Genomic DNA, 20,891 nt, shown 5'->3' on the forward strand with positions numbered 1-20,891 from the left:
CTACCGACTGACAGACTTACCCACATTTCTGTGCAATTACTTGAATGAGGCCAGACCAGTATGCAGAATTATAGCCAATCCCTGATCTGTATGATCAATTAAAAGGTTGCAATCATTTTCTTTACCACCATGCCATCAACCGGAGAGACTAGAATTCCTATAGAAAACGAACCAAAAGGCAGGCTGGTGCAAGAAGCCAAGCCCCTACAGAAAGGCAGTAGGAATCCCCAGCACAAGATGGTGCCCACAGCCTAGTCTCGAATCAGGCTCTTATGGGTGTGTGGTCGATTCAGACCTGCTGGAATCCTGCATGGGGGATGCTCAGTCAAGAGGAATTCCGGGGCGGCAGGCAGGTTCCTTCCAGTTCTGATTGTCCTGCAAAGCAACCAGTTCAAACTAGATTTACAACAATCATCATTTTATATATAATTGATGATTGATGATGTACAGGCCAAGGCCTGACCTCTGTGCAGGCAGACAAATCTATACTATGGGGGCCAACCACAGTTTTGGTGTAGGAGTTTGCAGAGAAATTAAACCTATTTTTTAAAAATAGAAGAGTACAACTCTGCAAAAACTCCAAGGCAACATACATGCAAAAGAATCCTTTCTAGAGTTTGTTTGGTATAGTGGATTGTCACAGTATGGTAGATGGCACAACAGCGTACAACCCGGCGCACACAGTGCATGGGCACAACAGATTCACTGCAGGGCACAACAGAGAGTTCAGGAAGGGGAGAAAGAGAAAAGTGGATTTCTCCTCCCTACTGTGCAGGTCCCTCTCTGTCTCATTCCAAATCTGAATCTCAGCTGGCCATCAGTGGGATGTGTGATGATTGAAAGCCAAGATTTATCTAGGCCAGGAGTGGCCAAACTGTTTCTCCGGATGTCCATGGACTATAGTCCCCATGAGTCCCTGCCAAAGACTCATAGGAATTGTAGTCCATAGACATCTGGAGAGACACAGCCAAGCCCTCACCAAGGAGAAAGGGACTGGTTGCATGACTTTACATCAGCATCATGTTCGTGTTGCCCCAAAAAGCAATCTTGATCTCCATGCCAGGCAATGAAGGCGGAATTACCCATACTGTCTCTCTTGATGATTCATACATTCAAGTGTGAGGCGGTGGGGATAATTTCTAGCCAGACAATAATGACAAATATATTCCACATGGTGGCACCAGTGCTACAGTAACCTTTCAAGGGGGTAGCCCTGTTGATCTGAAACAACAGACCAAAGTGCTACAACAATTTCACGACATCAAGCAACTTTTGGATGAAATGCTTTCCTGCTAAATAGGGACCCTCCTGTACCACCTCAGGATCTGCTCCTGCAGTCTTCTCCAAGCATGAAAGTCATTCCCACCTTGCCACCTCAAAACTCTTTTTCCCATTTTGTCCCATTTATATCCATACATATTAACGGATCTTTAACAACTCTCTGATCTGCTGCAGATAATTGTGCCCCCCACAACCCCCAGGAAAAGGTAACCCTGAAGCAAAAATTCTACTGTTCCAAATTTGACTTCTGCTTAAAGCTGCTTGAACTCCCCTGTAACATTTTTGTAGTGTCATAAGGTTTTCACCCTCCATTATCATTTGCACAAAGCTTATTTCTTATTTCTGATGTGCACAGCCTACCCACTCCCCCCCCCCCCCCCGGTACAGTAAGATTTTCAGCAGAAAACACTTGAATCTCTGACAAAAGGAACACAGAAGATCAGCAGAGCCAAATCCATTTGATAGAATTTACTGGTATACCAAACAATAGGAGTGGTGGGTGCAGCTTCACAGCCTAACTCAAGCATCTTGGGTCCCCTGTGTTGAATGATCTGGCGATTCGGGTCTTCTCTGCTCAGTCCAAAGATAAGAAGGGGGGGGGCGGAGAGGCTGAAGGGCCCCTTCCCCTAGTGCGCTCTTCTTGCCATCAGCATCTCCCGGATATTATCTTCAGCCTCTTTTACACTCCGCTCCAGGTATGACTTTCTCTGCTGGGGGACACCAAAGCACACAAAAAAAGAGAATTAGGGCTAGTGTCATGTTAGAGGCTAGAGGCTCAGTAACTGAAGGCCCAGCCACCCCACCAGAGGAGTTATTGTAACTTTCAATCCAGTGGACCAGGGGGAGCCCTAACATCACTGAGGGATGCATCTCAAAGAACAGAAGCAAACCTTTTATGCCTGTGGGTGAAATCAAACTCCACCAAATCTTTTCCCCAATCTTTTCCCTGAAATGGATTCTGCTAACAAGAGAGAGAACTGGGGGAGGGGAGCGTGGAGGGAGGGATTCTCTATGAAATTCTTTAAGCTTCAAATATATCCCCAGAGGGATACCTGGGTTTGTCATTTTGCTACAACAGTCTAAAAGCCCTGAGGCTCATGAAACACCAACAAAATGTATTCCTTCAGTGGATCAGAATCTGCTTTGTCAGATGCATGAAACTGTCACCTAAACAGAAAGATGACACACAGACACACATCGCACACTCGAGTAAAGACAGAACAGGGAACAAAGGGCTGGCTTTTTACCAAGCAGGGCCAAAAGGCCAAGCAACGTGTGAGATAACGGAGGGTGGGTCAGCGCTAGTACGAAGAGCAGAAAGGAGTGCAGAATCCAATCAAAGGCACAGAAAATCCAATAAGCATGGGTGTGATCCTCCCCTGGCTAGCGGCCACTGGGGATGAATAGCACAGCAACGTCAACATGGTAAACAAACACCTAATGAAAGTGAGTAAGCCACTCCCAACATGTGTTGAGACCGAATGCCACAGGGATCAAACCCAGCGGAGTTGCACTAACATCTCCAGGTCTCCTTTGGGATGCTGTTGTCTGGAGAAGGGTGACTTTTTAGGTCTCCTACTGAACTATTTCTAGAAGCTAAATTCATTAAGCTGAGGTTATTGTACTTTGGTCACATCATGAGAAATCAAGACTCCCTGGCAAGGGGATACTGCCGGGAAAATTTGAAGGCAGCAGGGGAAGGTTGAAGAACTAACATGGGATGGACTGGCTTAATCAAGGGCAGCCATCAGTTTTCAGGACCTGTGCAAGATCATTAATTCATAGGGTCACCATAGGTTGGAATCGACTCAATGACATCTCTCTCTCTCTCTCTCTCTCTCTCTCTCTCTCTCTCTCTCTCTCAATGTGCCAGAAACCAACCCTTTCTGAGTGTCACCATTTGTGATATCTGGGAGAGGGTGTCAAATCACAACCTACTTATACCCTGAAATTAACCTTTGTTAGTCTTAATGGTGCCACTGGACTCAAACTTCCTCCTCCTTATGGCAATCACTCATAGAGTTTTTCAGGCAAGAGATGAGCAGAGGTGGAATGGTGGTTGTCCTCTGCATAGCAACCCTGTGTACCCTGCTTAGCTTCTGAGCTCTGTCAAGACTGGGCGGCCCCAAACAACACAGGCTCTTGTTCTCTTGCCCATTTGGCCTCTTTAGACAGAGTGAGGATATTTTGCCCTCCATTTCGGCCACACTGACAATGGCGGAGAGGTTACATTAGGACTGGTCATTGTAAGCCTTTAAACCATGAACAAACTACCAAATTCCTCATCAGAGGAACAAATGTAGAGTTCATCTGAGGAAGTGTGGAAGCTCATATACCTTGAATAAAACTTGGTTGATATTAAAAGTGCCGCTGGACCCTAAATTTGTTATCTTACTTCAGACCAACACAGCTACCCACTTGAATCCCTCATCACGGGGGTTGACTTTAGACTTTTTGAAGATTGGCAAGCCAAGATAAGGATTAGGGAGATGGAAGCTGCTTTCCAGGCTCTCTCGGGTTCATTTGGCTGCCCCAGCTGAATATGCCACATGATAAACAGCTGGCATACTTTATCCCAAGTCATCATAAGGAATACGTATCACACTTCTTCTTGTTAATGACATTCTCACCGAAGGATACACCTTCACACTAAAGCTTGCACAGCATACAATTCAGGATTTCCTGCAGCTCCTGGGTCATTTGTGTTCCTACCCATGGGACAACGTTCCCACAATCTCCAGGAACTACTGTCCATAGCTGACCAACTGAGGGAAAAGTCTCTACTTGGCACCTGCCCAGGTGGGCTCCTCTTCTGCCTCTGCTCTCATAAACTGGCCAGGAGGAGACTCGACTTCTCAGTGGCCACTGGAGCTGGTCTAAGAGGGTTTTCCGCTACCTTCACCATCTGTTCCTGGCTGCCGCTGGTCAGGTCCATGCAGGGAGCATGGCACAGGCAGATGGAGAGGGCAGATCCAGATGGCCTAGCTTGGCCAATCTCATCAGATCTCAGAAGTTAAGCAGGGCTGATCCTGCTTAATGCTAGGATGGGAGACCACCAAGGAGGCAATGGCAAACACCTCTATACGTCTCTTGCCTTGAAACTCCTACACGGTCGCTGTAACTTGGAGGACTTAACAGCACTTTCCACCACCAATCAGGCTGCTTCCGGAAACCCTGGCTATTTCACGCCCTTGCAGACCCTCCCCCCTTCCAGTGTCAAACGGCATGGCCGGGTATGTAGAGGAGCTGTTTTTTGTTTTGCTTTTAAAACTTGGCCAAAATAATTCAGTCCTCAAAGTGTGAACAGATTAGCTGCACACAGCCACTGAAGGAGAACTAGACACACTCTCAAAGGCTGTCAAAAGCACACACAACGTGTTTATCTTTGTGGGAGGGGGGGGGAGACGTTCAAAGGCGGGCACCTAACAGGAGGAGAGGACTGGCCCCGCAGATCAAATGAGAGGATGTCTTCACTAGGCATCTCTGAATATACAACTTTGATTCTAAAGTTAATTGAAGACGCAAGTAGCAGCGCATTGAACCTGCAGTTTTAATTCTTCATGCACACGGCCAGTTCAGACATCACACCGAGACATGCTTTGTGCTAATCCTGGGTTCGACCTTATAAAAACTAAAATGGACCAGCTTGCATTCTCTGTCCCTCAGCTGCAACAAACCATTCCCTACTCTCTGCAGCAAACCCATTCCAGAGCAGACCACGGGCGGGACCTCTGGTGGTGGTTTGAAGGGAGGGGTGATTTTCAAATGTACACTTGTGTCTCCAGAAATGCATACTTGCCTCTCCTTATAGCAAAAAATCTAAAACAAAGTATTTCCAGCCAAGTCTTTAAACAATTCAGTGAACAACAGCATCAACCATAAATCAAAAGCCCAGTTCCCGCAATGTCCTGCTAAAGACAACAGCAATAAAACCGCTCCTCTTGTCCTTCATCCCCAGACTGAACAGGGTGACCTACATGTGGGACTGAGCACGGGAGGGAACTCTCTGCAGACAGCCTGGGAAAGCCCTCAACTAAGCAAGCTCAGATCTTGCCAAAGAGAACCACGCCTGGCAAACAGACGGCACAGTTAAAAGCACATAAATTGGCAGACTTCAAAAGGAAGCGCCAACACCACAAATTGAACCGGGAAACACGCAGGTAGCCACTGCTGCTGATTCTAGATTGGCATGGTATTTATACCCAACAAAAGATGGCAAGTCCTGCTGAGGACCAACCAAATTTTTCAAGATATTATCCCAGCCTGCTAACTGGAGCTGGCAACTTTGATCATATCAGTTTTCCCTACTAGCATCACTGCCACCTGCTCTGGATTTGCACTGCAGGTGCTAATCTGTCTGGCCCTAAGGAAGCATGCCTGGCTTTGGCCCTGGCTAGGGCCTTTTCGGTCGTGCTCCAACCTGGTGGAGTGAGCTCCTGGGAGATCTGAGGGCCCAGACAGGAACTGCAAGATGGAGCTCTTCTGCCAGGTCTTTGGTTGAGGCCAGGGCTAAGATCAACAGGGCCCTTTCTCAGGTTGTGTTAATATCTTGTGTACCCCTTCCCCAGTGTGGTCTGCTGGGGGGTTGGGGGGGATTTATGTTGCCTATCTAGTCTTGATTTGAGGGATTTTTATAATTAACTAGCCGCAAAGCTCATTCATAAGAAGGGGCTTTGAAAGGTGCCTCCCCCATGGGGCCTAACGGTTCCCTGCGGCCAGGAAGGGTCCCCCCCCCCCCGGGGCCAGAACACTTTTCCGGGGCCGGGAAGCATACCCAGCACCTCCGCAATGCGCTGGGTGTGCTTGGTGGCCCAGGAGAAGCGCACCCTCCCCCCTGGCCGTGGGAAGGCTTCTCTGGGGCCGGGGAGCACATCCAGCACCTCTGCAAGGCACCGGGTGTGCTACCCAGCCCCAGAGAAGCGCTCCCTCCCCCCTCCCCACCTGGCAGCCAGGCCTCTTACCTGGGGCCTGGCAAGGCCATGGAGCAGCGGCGGAGTCACAGACATGCCTGGCTCTAGCAGCCAGGCACGTCTGTGAGGGAGGGTGGGAGCTGTAGAGCCAGGGCCAATCAGCTGCACCCTGATTGGCCCTATTCCAACTCGGACAGCCGGACTGTTCATCCCCCAAGGCTGTTTCACAAATATATAAAGGAACCAATGGATAAGGATGGGGTTTTATGGGGTGTTACGGGATTTTGTAACCCACCACCAGTCCTTGGAGAGTGGCGGGATAAAAATCAATCTATCTATCCATCATCAATCAATCAATCAATCAATCATTGACTGCCTACCTTCATGGCTTCTAGGTGCCAGTTTGGTACAGAGACTGCAACATCTGGAGTTTCTGGCAGGCAGGCAGAGCTGGCTGCCCTAACTATCAGGTTGCCAAGGCAGATACCACTTCAAGCACGAGGGAAGCTTCTTTAGCAGTGGTTTGGCATGATGGCCGTCTCAAGCCTCGGCATGCATTTCTAGGTTGAATAGCATTTAATTTCCACCCTCAGGAATTTTGGGCTAGTATTCTTAGCCGGAACTCCAAATGAATAAAAGAGGCTGACGCACAAGCAAAATATTCTTGCTCTGAGGACAAAGTAGATGATTTAAACAGGACTGTACACAGCTCAGCAGATTTTTCCTCTGCTGGCACAAGAGTGGCTTCCTTATGATTATGTATGGGATGAATCACACTGGGATGGAACCTGTGGCTCTGATCCCTTCGCAAAGACACTTGCCCCCAGGGTAGGCTCCTTCCCCTGAAGGAAAGCCTGTCTGCTAACGGAACAGATCCATGGGATCTGCCTACTGTGTCAGAAAGCAAGATTGGTGGGCAGAAAGCAGGAGGTAGAGAAGGGGAAAACTGAAATCGAATCATAGATTTGGAAGGGGACCTCCAGGGTCATTTAGTCCAACTCCTTGCAGAATGCAGGAAATTCACAACTACCTGTCCACCCACAAGTAACCCCAATTCCATGCCCAGTTGATTTCCCCCCACCTCACCCAAAAACAAAAAACAAAAACAGAATCTGGTCTAGAGGAAATTTGTCTCCCAGCCTCCAAGTGGCGATTGGCATTTCCCTGGGCATGCAAGAAAGGGCTACAGGAGCCAAGCACCGACACAATCCCTTCTGCCCACTCACAAGCTGCCTAAATTCACAGAATCAGCTTTTCTGTCAGGATGGCTATCTAGCCTCTGCTTAAAAACTTCCAAAGGAGAACCCAGCACCTCCTGAGGAAGCCTGTTCTGCTGAGGAACTGCTAACTGTCCAGAGCTTCTTCCGGATGTGTAGCTGAACATTCTTTTGAATTAATTCCAACCCACTGGTTCTGGTTCGACCCTCTGGGGCAACAGTAAATCTTTTGAGAGTATTATTCCGGTAGCCTGTTGTGTTATGCAAGTTCAGAAATATAATTCCCATACTATGCACTGGGGCAGAGGCAAGGGAATCCATGCGTTTGTGATGAGACCTGAACCAACGGCTCCCATGTCGCAGTTCATTGCTAACTGAACTCTACCTGCTCTGCAGGAGAGCTTTGGAGTGCATGTCAAGTGTGCGTGCCCACAGGTATCCCACTTTCCCTGGTGTAGCCAAATGTTCCCATCTTTTCCCAACACAGACAAGGAGGGCTAAGCGGCTCTTTTCCTTTCAACTGTCAACCTGCTCCATCCAAGACAGGCAAGTTTGGATGGTCAGATACGCCTTATTAGTTGTGCAATCTTCATCTCCAGCCCAACACAACATCCAGGAGCATTGCATTTCCAAAAGCTGCTGCATATCATGAGCTGCCAGCTCCACACAGCCTTCTCCTGAGAAACTGCAGTGATGACAACTTCTCTTTATACTGGCAGCTTCAAACCAGGACCCCACAAGATATGCAATCATTATGGAGCATGAAACAGATCCTAGCTTTGTACTCCCCCCACCCCCAACACAAGGCAGCAAGACTTGCACTTCCAACCAGGGTGCCCTGGAGAGGGCTTAGAAATGGCACGGAACCAAGTCGGGGGCCAGGGCCTGTTGACACTCAGGAGACATTTCCCAGTTCAGCACATGGTCAATTTGGGTTTTGAGAGCAAACATACAACACCGTGACATCTGCTCCTCAGACTGATAGGAAGAGGCCATGACTAGGCCTGCCCCAAGAAGACAAACTCACCTCGTAGCTGTGCAGTGGAAGACCGGCAGCTGAGGCTAGCATAATACATGCCAAACCCCAGATATGTTTCACTTGATATTTCTAGTAAGGCCTTGGAGAAGGAGCATGTCTCGTGGCAAAAGTGCCACTCAGAGCTTAACACCCACTCAGGGTGACTGTCCCGCCCCCGAGTGTCTCCTCCTCCGACTGGCTGGCCTGTCTGTCCAGTGGCCAGCCAATCGCCTTCTGTCCCCCACCCCTGATCACCCCCTCCTCCTTTCACTTCCCTCTGAGGCTTGGAGGCTGCAGATCCCTGCTGCGTGAGAGTTGCCCCTGCCTGTGAGTTCCCTAACAGCTGCCTGCAGCCCTTCCAGGTCCTGGGGGGAGGGGAAGGCCTTCTGCAGAGTTCTTCCACTCCAACCCCCTAATCTAGTGCCTGCTGTATTCCCAAATGCAATGGGCTTGGCCCCTAGTTAACAGATATTTCACTACCATGAATCAAGTTCCTGGGAATACCTGGTTGCTCTTTCCTCACTGATCTTCAACCAGTTTCTGTTCAGGAAGTTCAAAAGGAAGCTAATCTAAAAATTAAATAATAATAATAATAATAATAATAATAATAATAATAATAATAATAATAATAATAATAATAATAATAATAATAATAATAATAATAATAATAATAATAATAAAGCTATAAGACCAGTGGTAGGATTGTCATTAAATTGTCCAGACAGTAGGAGCTTTGAACTTCTGGAAATGTATGGGGCAAAACCCGCAGCTTTCCTGGCCAGATACTTGGCAATTCTCCCACATTCTCCACCAGGATCGAAGGGCAGCACTACACAACGTGCAGGCCACTAAGCCAACCACTGCCCCTCCCACGGCCACTTGCACACACCACCTGGCCGTGTGCCAAGGAAGGAGATATGCTGCTGCCACCATGTCTCCTGACTTCCACCAGCATTCCCATAACCACCGTGAATGTATAAAAAGGTGAACAAAGAGAGTTTTGTGTCTTTTGCCAGAAGACTGCAGCCAACGCTCATTCCAGCTAATTCGATTCTGGGCCCCACAGCACTGCACGAGGCCGCGCTCAGGTGAAACCCCTAGCTTTGGGCACAAAGGAAATAAATACCCCTGGGAGCAGCGATGACTCACTGCCAGTCAGACAAGCACCCAGAGGAACGGTTCAAGAGGCAGTCGCCCTGCTAGAATTCCACGCCCACATGAAGCACCCATGAGTCAGAGCCCACAAGGACTGGCCCCTCCAAGCTAAGAACACTCTTTCCTCACCTGGCTTCCCCCACGCATCGTGCAGCCACGACATGGCTGGATCAGGCAAATGGCCAGTTGGTTGGCCTAGGCTCTGGCACGGGTTCGGGACCCAGGACTGAGACACAAGCTTAACCAGAGGGAATGGGCCTCGAGAGCCAGCATGGTGTACTGGTTGAAGAGCAGCAGACTCTATGCTGGAGAACCAGGTTTGATCCCCCCTCTTCCACATGCAGCCAGCAGGGTTACCTTGGGCTAGTCACAGTTCTCTTAGGGCTCTCTCAGCCCCACCAACCTTACAGGGTGCCTGTTGTGGGGAGAGAAAGGGAAAGGGGTTTGGAAGTTGCTTTGGGACTCCTTTGGGTAGTGAAAAACAGAGTATAGCAAACTTGCTCTTCTCTCTTCTCCCTGTTGACATTTTGCTGAGGAACAGAGACCAAACTACTGTGAGGACCGCATGCTCCTTCTTCTTCCACAGTTCCAGATATATTTAGGAATCTTTCCCCAATGGGGGCACAAAGCCACACTCCATATCCTCCTCCCCTGCAGAGTCTGCCAGACAAACTGACTAGCCAGTGCCAGTCACTGGGTTTCCAGCGCAAGACGACTGCTGCTATCTCGGGACCATTCGGGCCAGATCAGCATCCCCGGCGTGATGGAGGCAAGTGACAAGGTCAGCTTCCCTGGCAGAGGATCCCCTTCCTGACCTCTGGCACCACACTCAGAAGTGGCCGCCTGTGAGATGCTGACTGCTCATCCACGCCACCCGATGCCTTCTTCCACGAAGGCCTGGAATCCTTCAGCATGATACAACCGCCTCGAATAAAAAACGGTGATGTCAAGTGTCTTGTGACACCACCGCAAAAAAATGTCTGGCCCTGGTGTTTCTATACCTCTCTAAAGTTAACACTTCTCATTTTTGGCATTCCTCTGACACTGTGCACAAACACACTTTGGGAAAGGGATAATTGTATCCTGAGACATAGTTGGACATGCTCATTTAACTGGAGAATGCTCTTCATCCTCCCCCCCCACACACACACACACCCCAGCTACTGTGCCATCTCAGGCAGGAGCAGCACGAGGTGACGGTGAATCTAACTGGGGTCCTGCTGATGCAGCCACCACCCTCAGAATGCTTAAAATGCTCCCATCATTCCAGCTGGGTGGGAAGGAGACACAGATGATAAAGACTTCAAGGTCAACAGAAGTCCCATGAAACAGAGGAATTTTTATTTATTTCAAAAGGTTTTAGGATCACTGCAGTCGAAAGAGTCTCAGTGTATAGAATAATAAAAGCAAGGAAAGGGAAGAAGCACAGTGAAAGCAAGAGGTCTGAACAGAGTGGACTAATCTGATGGGACACAAGAGAAGCCAGCAGCTCCCTAATGGCAAGGCACATACTGCTGAACATTTGTGTTTAACACACCACTCCCAGATCTCCTTTTCAAAGTCAAACAGGCATATTACTCTTGCAGCTGGGGCAACTTTTAACCCATCATGCCAAGTCCTCTGCTTCCAAGGGGACTGACGCTAGGCCACTCCAGTCATTCTGAATGCCTCTCTAAAGAGAGGGATTTAGGACAGGGCATATTACCAGCATAGAACCCTAGAGTTGGAAGGGCATAAAGGACATCAAGTCCAACCCCCTACTCACTGCAGGATCAGCCTCTTTCAGCCAGGAGAAGTATCTGTCCAGCTGCTACTCGAAGACCGCCAGTAAGGGGAATCTCACCACTTCCTTAGGCAGCTGATTCCACTGCTGAACTACTCCGCCTGTGGACGCACGGAGGGGGGGAGTGCGGCGCCGACGGTGGAAGGTGGGTGGGCTGGGAGAAGGGCGCGTTGGGTGGGAGGCTGAGTCAGCAGGTGGGGGTGGAGAGTAGCAGGAAGGAGTGGCGGCGTTTTGGCAGCGTTGGGGGGGCGCCGTTTGGGGTAGTGGGTTGCTGCATGCGGGTGCGTACCTGGGGTGTCAGGCCGTGGAGCTGGTCTCTGGAGGGGAGCAAGGCGGCCCTCCCCCGGTGGTGGCGGCATCCGGTGCGGCGTCCAGCAGGTGTCCGATAGCGGTCGGTTGTGCGCGGCACCCCGGGGCAAGTTGGGTGCCTCGGCAGGGGGAAAGAAGCAGGGCCATCACGTCTTCGTGGCTCCTGATTCGCCCCTCCGAGTTTTTATCACAGACGGCGCCCACCCCTTTCTCCTCCCAAATTCCCCTTAGTGCTTTATTAATACCGCTCCGCAGGAGCGGTTACAGATGATCACAAAACAATGCTCATCTGGGTAATTTCACCAAAGCACCTCAGGAGGGTATCTGTAGCAGGTTTGTGTCCAGCTGGGGTGATGGGAAGGCCTGTCTTATTGAAGCCCCTTTGGTAGGAAGGCCTTCAAGATTAATGGATATTTGGAACCAAGGCACCAACATCCAGAACCAAAACTTGGGAGTGATTGACAGGATGCAATCTCGGAGTTCACCTCTTCTTTTTAATTGAGCATGGCACATTATGCAGCTCTGATGTTTATCACTCCTCAGAACCTCTCTGCTTAGTCTCCCCCCCCCCGTTGTGAAATAATGCACCCGATCAGCATGACCACAAACAGTATTAAGGGAAAGATGGCTAGAGGAAATGTACAAAACCTACCTGCTCTCCTCCTTACCCTCTACTGATTATACAATATAAAGAACAGACAACGGTTCCAAATGCAGCACTTGACTTTCCTCCATTGGAGTAAATAAAAACCACTCCTATAGGATAATGTAAATAGGGGACCCTACTGGGGGTGGAGACCACACCTGCTCCTTGCCCCCTAGGGACCAGAGCCGCTGAGAAGCAAGTGTGGCCCAACATCTGCTCAGCCCCACCCTGGGTTGGATTTCTTGGCCAGAGCAATGTGTGATGACGTCTTGGCAAAGACAGAAGTCAAAGCTAAAGTTTAAAACCATGGATTCAGGTGCGTCACCGTGTTGGTCGGAAGCAGAAGAACAAAGTTTGAGTCCAGTGGCAACTTTTATTCAAGCTTTCGTGAGTTTGCACATTTCTTCAGAGACTGTCAATGTATATCCAACAGCATTATTCTGTGGGACACTCCTTTGCAAAACTATTTCGCAATGTAAGGCTCAATCTCTGGCCTGTATTCCTGAAGCAAAGTACACTCAGCATCAGAAGTGTGCTCAAAATCACCATGCACTCCTTGTCCCAACCAGAGGAAATCGGTCATGGACCACCGCCAAGAGCTCAAACAGACCTCAGTACAATTATCTGTCATTTGTCAACTTTGCATGTCTGTGTGCACAGTGGTTATGTCCTGATGAAAGGAGGTGAGCCGCACAATTAGCATCAGCACAGAGCTTTAAGCAGAGTGAAAGGTGTGTAAAGGAAGGGGCCGGACCACGCCGGAAGTGGTGAGACCACATCCACATACCTGAAAGGAAAGGCGTGCTTAGCAATCGTGACTCAGAACTGTTTCCAAGACAACGCCAGGAGGCTCTTCTCTCTTTGTTCAAGCATGACCAGCCCTGGCTTAGATAAGGAGGGAAAAAATGATTCCATTTCTAAGCACTAAATTGAAGGGGGATGGGGGGGGACAGCAAGGACAAATGGGCAGGAGGGCATGTTGGAGCTCCTTCCCTATAAGGAGAGGCTGAAGAGCCTGGGACGTTCCAGTTTAGAAAAGAAATGGCTCAAGGGGACATGACAGATGTTTATAATATTATGCATGGGGTGGAGAGTGTGGGCAGAGAGAACTTTTTGTCCCTCTTCCAAAATACTAGAACTTGAGGGCACCTAATGAAGCTGACAGGCAGGCAAAAGAAAATACTACTTTACAGAGCAAATGTGGTATTCACTGCCAGAGGATATACTGATGGCCACAGGAATAAGCAGCTTGAAAGGGAGATTAGATAGATTCATGGATGCCTTTATCTATAGCTAATAACCATGGTGACTGAGGGGAACCTCCACATTCAGAGATACTAAACCTCTGAATCCCAATGCGAGGAGACAACAACAGGGAGAGGCCTTAGCCTTCTATGCCCTGTTGTTGGCCATCCATATGGTTGGCCGCTGTGTGAGAGAGGATGATAGATTAGATGGACTTTTGGTCTGATGTAGCACGGCTCTTTTAAAGTTCTGAAGCCTTGGCTTCAATGCCCTGTTGTTGGTTCTCCAAAGGAACTGGTGGCCACTGTGTGACACAGGATGCTGGACTAGATGGATGCTTCTTATGTGCTAATGAAAACCTTGGCCTCTATGCCCTCTTGCTGATCCTCCAGAGGAATTGGTGGCTACTACGTGAGACAGGATGCTGGATTAGACGGACTCTTGGTCTGATCCGGCCGCGCTCTTCTTATGTTCTTATCTTCCTGTGGGAAACACAGGGGACGGCACCCCTGTGAGCAGAGGTGACCAGCCAAGTTCAGGCCAGAGTCAGTTTTAATCAGGATACCAGGTCTCTCCCTTGAATGCCAATATTGGTTTGTTTTGCAGTACTACTGAAAAGCCTTCTGTCATATGCTCATTTAACCTGGAATAACATATCTGTAAGGCAGGAAAAGGATTCTCTTTTTTTTAATCCTTGTTGGAAGTAGTGTTCTCAGCCAAGCTTCACAGATGGCTGTCTTTGCCGCCTTTAGAAGTGGAGAACAGTATCTCTGTAGGCTCCAGGGCTCAGGGCTCAGTGCTGTTTGGTTGTGATAAACATTTGAATGTAACATTTTAAACCTAATACCCAAACATGTGCATGCGCACGTAACTCCTCCCCACACACACACCCAGTAGCACAAGGCTGTGCTGAAACCACCTAGGAGCTTAATTCCCTCCACACTGCGGTTCATCCCTGCAGAGGAACATAGCTCCCTTCATTGGACTTTCTTTTTTCAAAATGCAACCACAAGAGCAGCAATTTCAGGAGGAGAGGGGAGCTCTCTTAACCCTTTCCTCCATTCCCCCCAATGCTGCTTTTACTTATGCTTGGGGAAAGTATGCACGGTACATTTTGCCCACCAGGAGTAAAACAGCGTGGGAGATATTAATTTTCAACCAGAAACTGGTGCAGACTTTTCCGTTTTGGGGGACCAGGAAAGAAGGTGGTGCCAATGATCCTCTGACAAAAAGGGAGTTGAAAAATAATTTACATAAAACAGATCTTATTACCTATTCCTTGAGACCTATTTAAGAGAGCCCATACAATTCACATTGTGATGGCAAAAATGGGGATCCATACACCAGGGGTAGTCAACCTGTGGTCCTCCAGATGTCCATGGACTACAATTCCCATGAGCTCCTGCCAGCAAGTGACTTTCAAGATCACCAATTTTCAGTGCATAATTGCCAGATTCCAACTGTTCCTGCAGGACTGCATCACTCCCTATCTTGGAACGCTGCCAGAAGAAAAGCGCAGCCTCTCCAAGCTCTTGGCATTAGAGGCACCAAAGTTTTCCTGGCACCAGCTCTCTGCCCGCATGTGGCAGACTGTGCAGTTTGCAGCCTGGCCCCAGCCAGTTTGCTTCAGTGCCATTCCAGCCTTCATTCCACGGTCATTCTCTTGCAGCCCAACCGACCTCACTACTTGTTTGAAGAAAAGCGTCACGTTCAGGACCGCTCTGGAAGCGCCAAGCAAGCAGACCTCACCGAGGATGCGAGTGAGGCTGCCGGAGAGCCAAGCAAGTTCACCTTGCCTTGCTACCAAGCCTCAGCCCACAATGCAAGTGGGAAGGGGAGAGTCCCTCTCCATGTGTCTGCCAGCAGGGCTGTATCGAGATCCAGACAGACATGCTTGAACCTGCACAAGTGATCACTTCTTGCCTTGCAGTGTGCAAAGATGGAGGGGAAACAGTTCACTTCTGACATGTGCTGTCACTGGAGGAAGACATCCTGTCCTTAAATGGGTTAATTTATGAAATGCAGGGAGGGGTGCAGCAGAAAAGCTGAGGTTTTAAAATATTCATCAGCCTAAGAAGCAACAACTTTGACTTCACGGCACCCACCCTTCCTCCTGAGTCCACAAGCCAAGAGACATTTTAGATAGGGGACAGGGCTGGGCCCTTGCCACCCACCTCCACCATGGCACTGGGCTGGAGGATGCTCACATGTTTTCATAATGAAGGATGACATCAGGAAACTCCCATTACGCAGCTGGTATATGATGACCACCACGCAGTTGAGTCAACATTATAACATTACAAACCAAGATTAAAATCCTTGCACCAAGGATTGGTGCAAAATTACGTGTTGCTTTAGGAGTCTTCTTCCTTCTTTGCACAGAATCAATTTTATTGAGATGTACATGCAAATCTGCCTATTTCAAAAGTTTTCTCTGCTGGAATATTACAAAAAAATGGAAATGCCACTAAGATCAAACTCAGTTTCTAAAAACACTGCAGTTGGGAGACAAGCGTCAAAGAAGTGCTGTCTTGTGAAATCCCTGTCAATTTTCAAGTTAACCTCTACAAGGTACAAACACAGCCAAATAAATAAAGCACATTAAAAATCAAAGTTTGCATTCAAAAAGAGATGGCACTTTGGCCTTTATAAGTGTTTGGAAAGAGTAGAACCTGTTTTGGCAATAATACCAATCTTTTTTTGTGAATTTCTCAACTTGTGATTCAAGCTCCTCAATCATTATTTTAAAATGCAAGATTCATTATTGTGGCTTTGAGGCCTTGAGGGAATATGTGATCTTCATTGCTTCAGTCTGAACTGAGTTAGGAGAACAGCCATGGAGTGATGGTTCCATTCAGGAGGAGACTTTCATTAGGGGCGCCCATCGCCAATGCTAATGAGGGTGTCTGCCCCCAGATCCTAGCCACCTGCAGCAACAGATGGCATGGGGGGGGCCCGGGTTGCCTGCCGCTGGCTCCCAGCCTGCTTTTAAAGTGGGCTTTGCCCCTAGTAGAAGAATAAAAACAAGGCCTCCAAAATCTTAGTTATCTTCATCTTGTCTAAGAGATATCTCAGATCCTTCCGTTGAAACCATGGAGTCTGGCCATTCAGGTTTGAAGTCAGGAGAAATCCATGATTTTTTGGATCCCTGCTTTGAGTCTAGGCACCATCTCAAAAGAAGGGGTCAGACTCCGAGTCTTGCGGGCAGCACTTGGCCTCATCAGAGATACAGACAGATAAACATCTAACATAGCGGTCTCCAACCTTTCTCAGGTCAGGGACCGCCTCCAGAGTGAGGGAAGAGCCGACGGCCCGGGTGCTGCGAAAACGTGCACGTGCAATTGCCGCGCATGCGTGTTTTCGCCACCAGGTGGCGCTAACGCACATGCGCGGCAACAGCGCGCATGCACGTTTGCGTCACCGCCATGCCGGCGGCTGCGCCTGCCTCTTCCCTTCCTTCTTGCTGCCGGCGGGGGAAGGCAGGTGCGGCTGGCGGCAGCCCGGTACTGTGGCCTTTGCGGCCCGCCACCAGGCTGCCGACCGGGGGTTGATGACCCCTGCTCTAACATGTACATGTTGAGCAGGAAAAGCATAAAAAATGCACGCTAGCTGGTGAGTTCCTAATGCACTGCCCCATTGCCCTGGACTAGAAATGTTTCCATCTATGCCAAAAAGAACGACTAGGGGAAGGTTTGTGGTTTACCACAAACACCTTTAAGATCCTAAATGTTAGACCCCAGCTGGGAGTAGCAGACAAACCATCAGTTGAAACTGCCTAACCACAAGGTGATGGTGAAGGTTTCTATGCAGGAATTCTGGTTCTGTCAGAGAGGTGATGAACTGCATCTTGGATGATCCTGACAGGCTGGAAAACTGGGTTAAATGAATAAATTGCATTTTAATAGTGAAAAATGTAAAATTCTGCATTTATATAGGAAAAATCAAATGCATCACTATAGGATAGGTGAGACTTTTCTTGGCAGTAGTACATGTGAAAAGGCTCTGGGGGTCTTAGTAGACCAGATATTGAGCATGAGTCAGCAGTGTCACTTGGTAGCTAAAAAGGCAAACTGGATTTTGGGCTGTATTAAAAGAACTATACCATGCGAGGTGAAGTTACCATTTTACTCAGCTCTGGTTAGACCTCACTTAGTACTGTGTTCAGTTTTGAGCACCACAACTGAAGATGTAGTGAAACTGCAGAATGTCCAGAGGAGAGCTACAAAGATGGTGAAGGGTTTGGAGACCAAGTCATATGAGAAGGGAGCTTGGTCTGTTTAGCCTGGAGAAAAGGCAACTAAGGTGATATGATAACCATCTTCAAATACTTGTGGGACTGTCATATAGAAGATGGGGCAGAGTTGTTTTCTGTTGCCCCAGGGGGTCAGACCAATGGGTTTAAATTAATTCAAAAGGATTTTTGGCTAAACTTGCGGAAGTTCCTGATAGCTAGAGCAGTTCCTCAGTGGAACAGGCTTCCTCAGGAGGTGGTGAGTTTTCCTTATTTGGAATTTTTTAAGCAGAGGCTAGATAGTCATCTCACAGAAATGTTGATTTTATCAACTTATGTAGACTGTGAGTGGGTGGGCAGGAAGGGATGTGCCAGTGTTTGTCTCTTGTGGCCCTTCCTTGCATACCCAGGAAATTGCTAATTGCCCCTGTGGGTAGGTGAATTTCCTCCAGGCCAGGCTGGATTCTGGAGATTTTTGGTGGAGGGAATCACTTGGGCATGAAATTGGGGTTACTGTGGGTGGGCAGGTAGTTGTGAGTTCCTGCATTGTGCAAGTGGTTGGACTAAATGACTGTGGAGGTCCCTTCCAACTCTATGATATGATTCTATGATTCCCTGTATCAATCCAACAGTTTATACTGCAAAGGCGCCAAGCACATTGTAGTTGTCAGGATCAGCCCCCTGCTCTCTGCCATGGTGGTTTCAGGTTGGCCTGAGAGACTCCATCTGTGTGTGTGTGTATCCCTTATGCTTTTATGACTCTGTAGTAACTCTTTGAACCTTTGCTCCCCTTTGATGACCCTGAGCTTTTTCGCACCACATTCTCCCCTGCTGTGACACTAAGTTGCAAATGTTCCTATTAGCTATGTTATCTACAAAGAGAGGCGCCAATTGTACCAAGGATGCTGGAGCCCTGGTGGGGGGGAATATTCCTCCCTGGGAACTGGGGGCATTTGGGCAGGAGAAATGCATTGATAACTGCTTGCTTTCTCTATATCGGTCTTGACTACAGATGTTAGGGTGTTCAGAACTACTTCCAATTAAAGCTTTCTATTAAACCAGAAAAGAGCCTCTTGTGGCGCAGAGTGGTAAGGCAGCAGAAATGCTATCTGAAGCTGTCTGCCCATGAGGCTGGGAGTTCAATCCCAGCAGCCGGCTCAAGGTTGACTCAGCCTTCCATCCTTCCGAGGTCGGTAAAATGAGCACCCAGTTTGCTGGGGGGTAAATGGTAATGACTGGGGAAGGCACTGGCAAACCACCCCGTATTGAGTCTGCCATGAAAACGCTGGAGGGCGTCACCCCAAGGGTCAGACATGACCTGGTGCTTGCACAGGGGATACCTTTACCTTTTACCTTTATTAAACCAGAAGCCTTGTTGTGAGTCTGTCTGCCTTTGACAGTAGTTCCCTCTAATGTAGATGTCAGAGACATGAACAATGTGGTGAACTTCAAAATGCATATGTCCACCATGGTCATTCATACACGTCTATGCCATGGTCATCTGTGGGCAAAAAGGTCCTGCTGTTCTTTAATCAGACAAGCTTCATAGCCTGATTTTCAACTATCTTCTTTATAGTCTAAATTCATGTCCTGACCAGATACTCTGTTTAACAATCTTAGCAATATGTGTTCTGCAGCCCTTCAACAAGCCATTGGTGAGGATCTCAAGAGTCGTGGGGGACAGCGTAGCGGTGTCCCCTTCTAGAGATCAGATGCAGGAGAGTGGCAGAGTATGATCTGGGAGCCCCTGCTTCAAATCCCCTCTCTCCCATTGAAACTTGCAGGGTGACTTTCTTTCAACCTATCCTACCTCTCAGGGCTACTGTGAGGAGAAAATGGAGAATCGCCATGTCAGAGACCTTTCCAGTGTCCTAGGAATAGTGAGTTTCACCAAATGGGGATCCGTTAAGGATTCTATTTCTTTTTTCTTTTCTTTCCTTTTCCTTTCTTTTCTTTTGTTTTCGTTCCAGAAAAGAAGGAGATAACCTCAGCAGTCCGGTCAATAGAAAACAATGTCAAAATTGTGGTGAAATCCACATAGATCCATGAATTCCACACTTCAATAGATTACTCATGAGTGGTGAGGAACCACAGCCTGGATAGCATGTCTATGGCAAATGGAAAATTGGATTCAAAACGTGACAGGGAATTTGCCCAAGTCACCCGACAATTAAATAGGAATACATCAACTATGTAGCCTGAAGTGAGCCACTACCATTACAGTATAAGTTGTGAATAGCCTGGTTGCAGACGCTAGGCCAAAAGCAACACATTATACAGAATGAACTGCATTATGTACGAACGCAAGACCATTGTGCAGTTGGATGTACAATTGAAAAAACAAAGCCCTTTAGATTGATTATAGCAAACCAGAAATCTCCTGATAAATGAGGGGGAATCTTAAGGACATTCTGAAGTCCTGGACCTCTGCAGTTAGTAAGTCACCTAAGATACAGGATAGACCTTCTGCCTATACTCCTTAGTATACAGCAACACTTTCTTTGGGGATGGCTGCCTGTTCATCAATCAGGAACAATAAATGGCCAAATGGAAGCTACACCAAGTGTACTGCATTACTGATTCCTAAAAATGGGAACAACAGGATAAGCTTCTTAAAAATATACAATGGACCCTCACTGTTGAAGCTGTGGATCCCCTGGGGATTAAGTGGAATTTCCATTACCAGTGCCCCCTTACCCCCTTTATAATAATCGATTCTGAGATGGTCTCAAATCCTCTGCCAGCAACTGCGCCGAAGGTTCACTCACAGCAGCAGCCAAGGGCATCTAGATAGCCTTGGACTCCATGTCCAACCTCCTTCCCAATCTGTCATGGGCACTGGGACTGCAGTCAGAGCTTAGTTCTAGGACTGACGCTTGATGCCCAGGGAGGGGAAGAGCGCACCATTACCTAAGTCCTGAATTTCCCCGTGCTTGGTGCTGATGCTTGGTGGCAACAGTCAGCAATGACACTCAGCGGGGATAGATGCTGTTGACGCTTGTCAGTGATGCTTGGTGGTGGCACTCAGCAGTGGCACTCGGGAGCTGCACTTGGCAGCAGCTGCTCGGCAGCAGTGGCACTTCGTGCATCATCGAG

The 20,891-nt window shown here is 48.3% G+C and overlaps 1 protein-coding gene across 1 annotated transcript in view; it reads right to left on the reverse strand.

Annotated features, from left to right (window-relative positions):
- Positions 1 to 1,734: 1,734 nt before the first annotated feature.
- PFDN1 (prefoldin subunit 1) overlaps positions 1,735 to 20,891 on the reverse strand; it is a 52,963-nt gene continuing 33,806 nt past the window's right edge. The window contains exon 4 of the mRNA XM_077310926.1: positions 1,735 to 1,991. Within this exon, the coding sequence (XP_077167041.1) occupies positions 1,908 to 1,991 (84 nt within the window). The 3' untranslated portion in view covers positions 1,735 to 1,907. The remainder of the gene's footprint in view (positions 1,992 to 20,891) is intronic.

The sequence above is a fragment of the Paroedura picta genome, chromosome 14 (assembly GCF_049243985.1).
Source record: "Paroedura picta isolate Pp20150507F chromosome 14, Ppicta_v3.0, whole genome shotgun sequence".
Taxonomy (NCBI): domain Eukaryota; kingdom Metazoa; phylum Chordata; class Lepidosauria; order Squamata; family Gekkonidae; genus Paroedura; species Paroedura picta.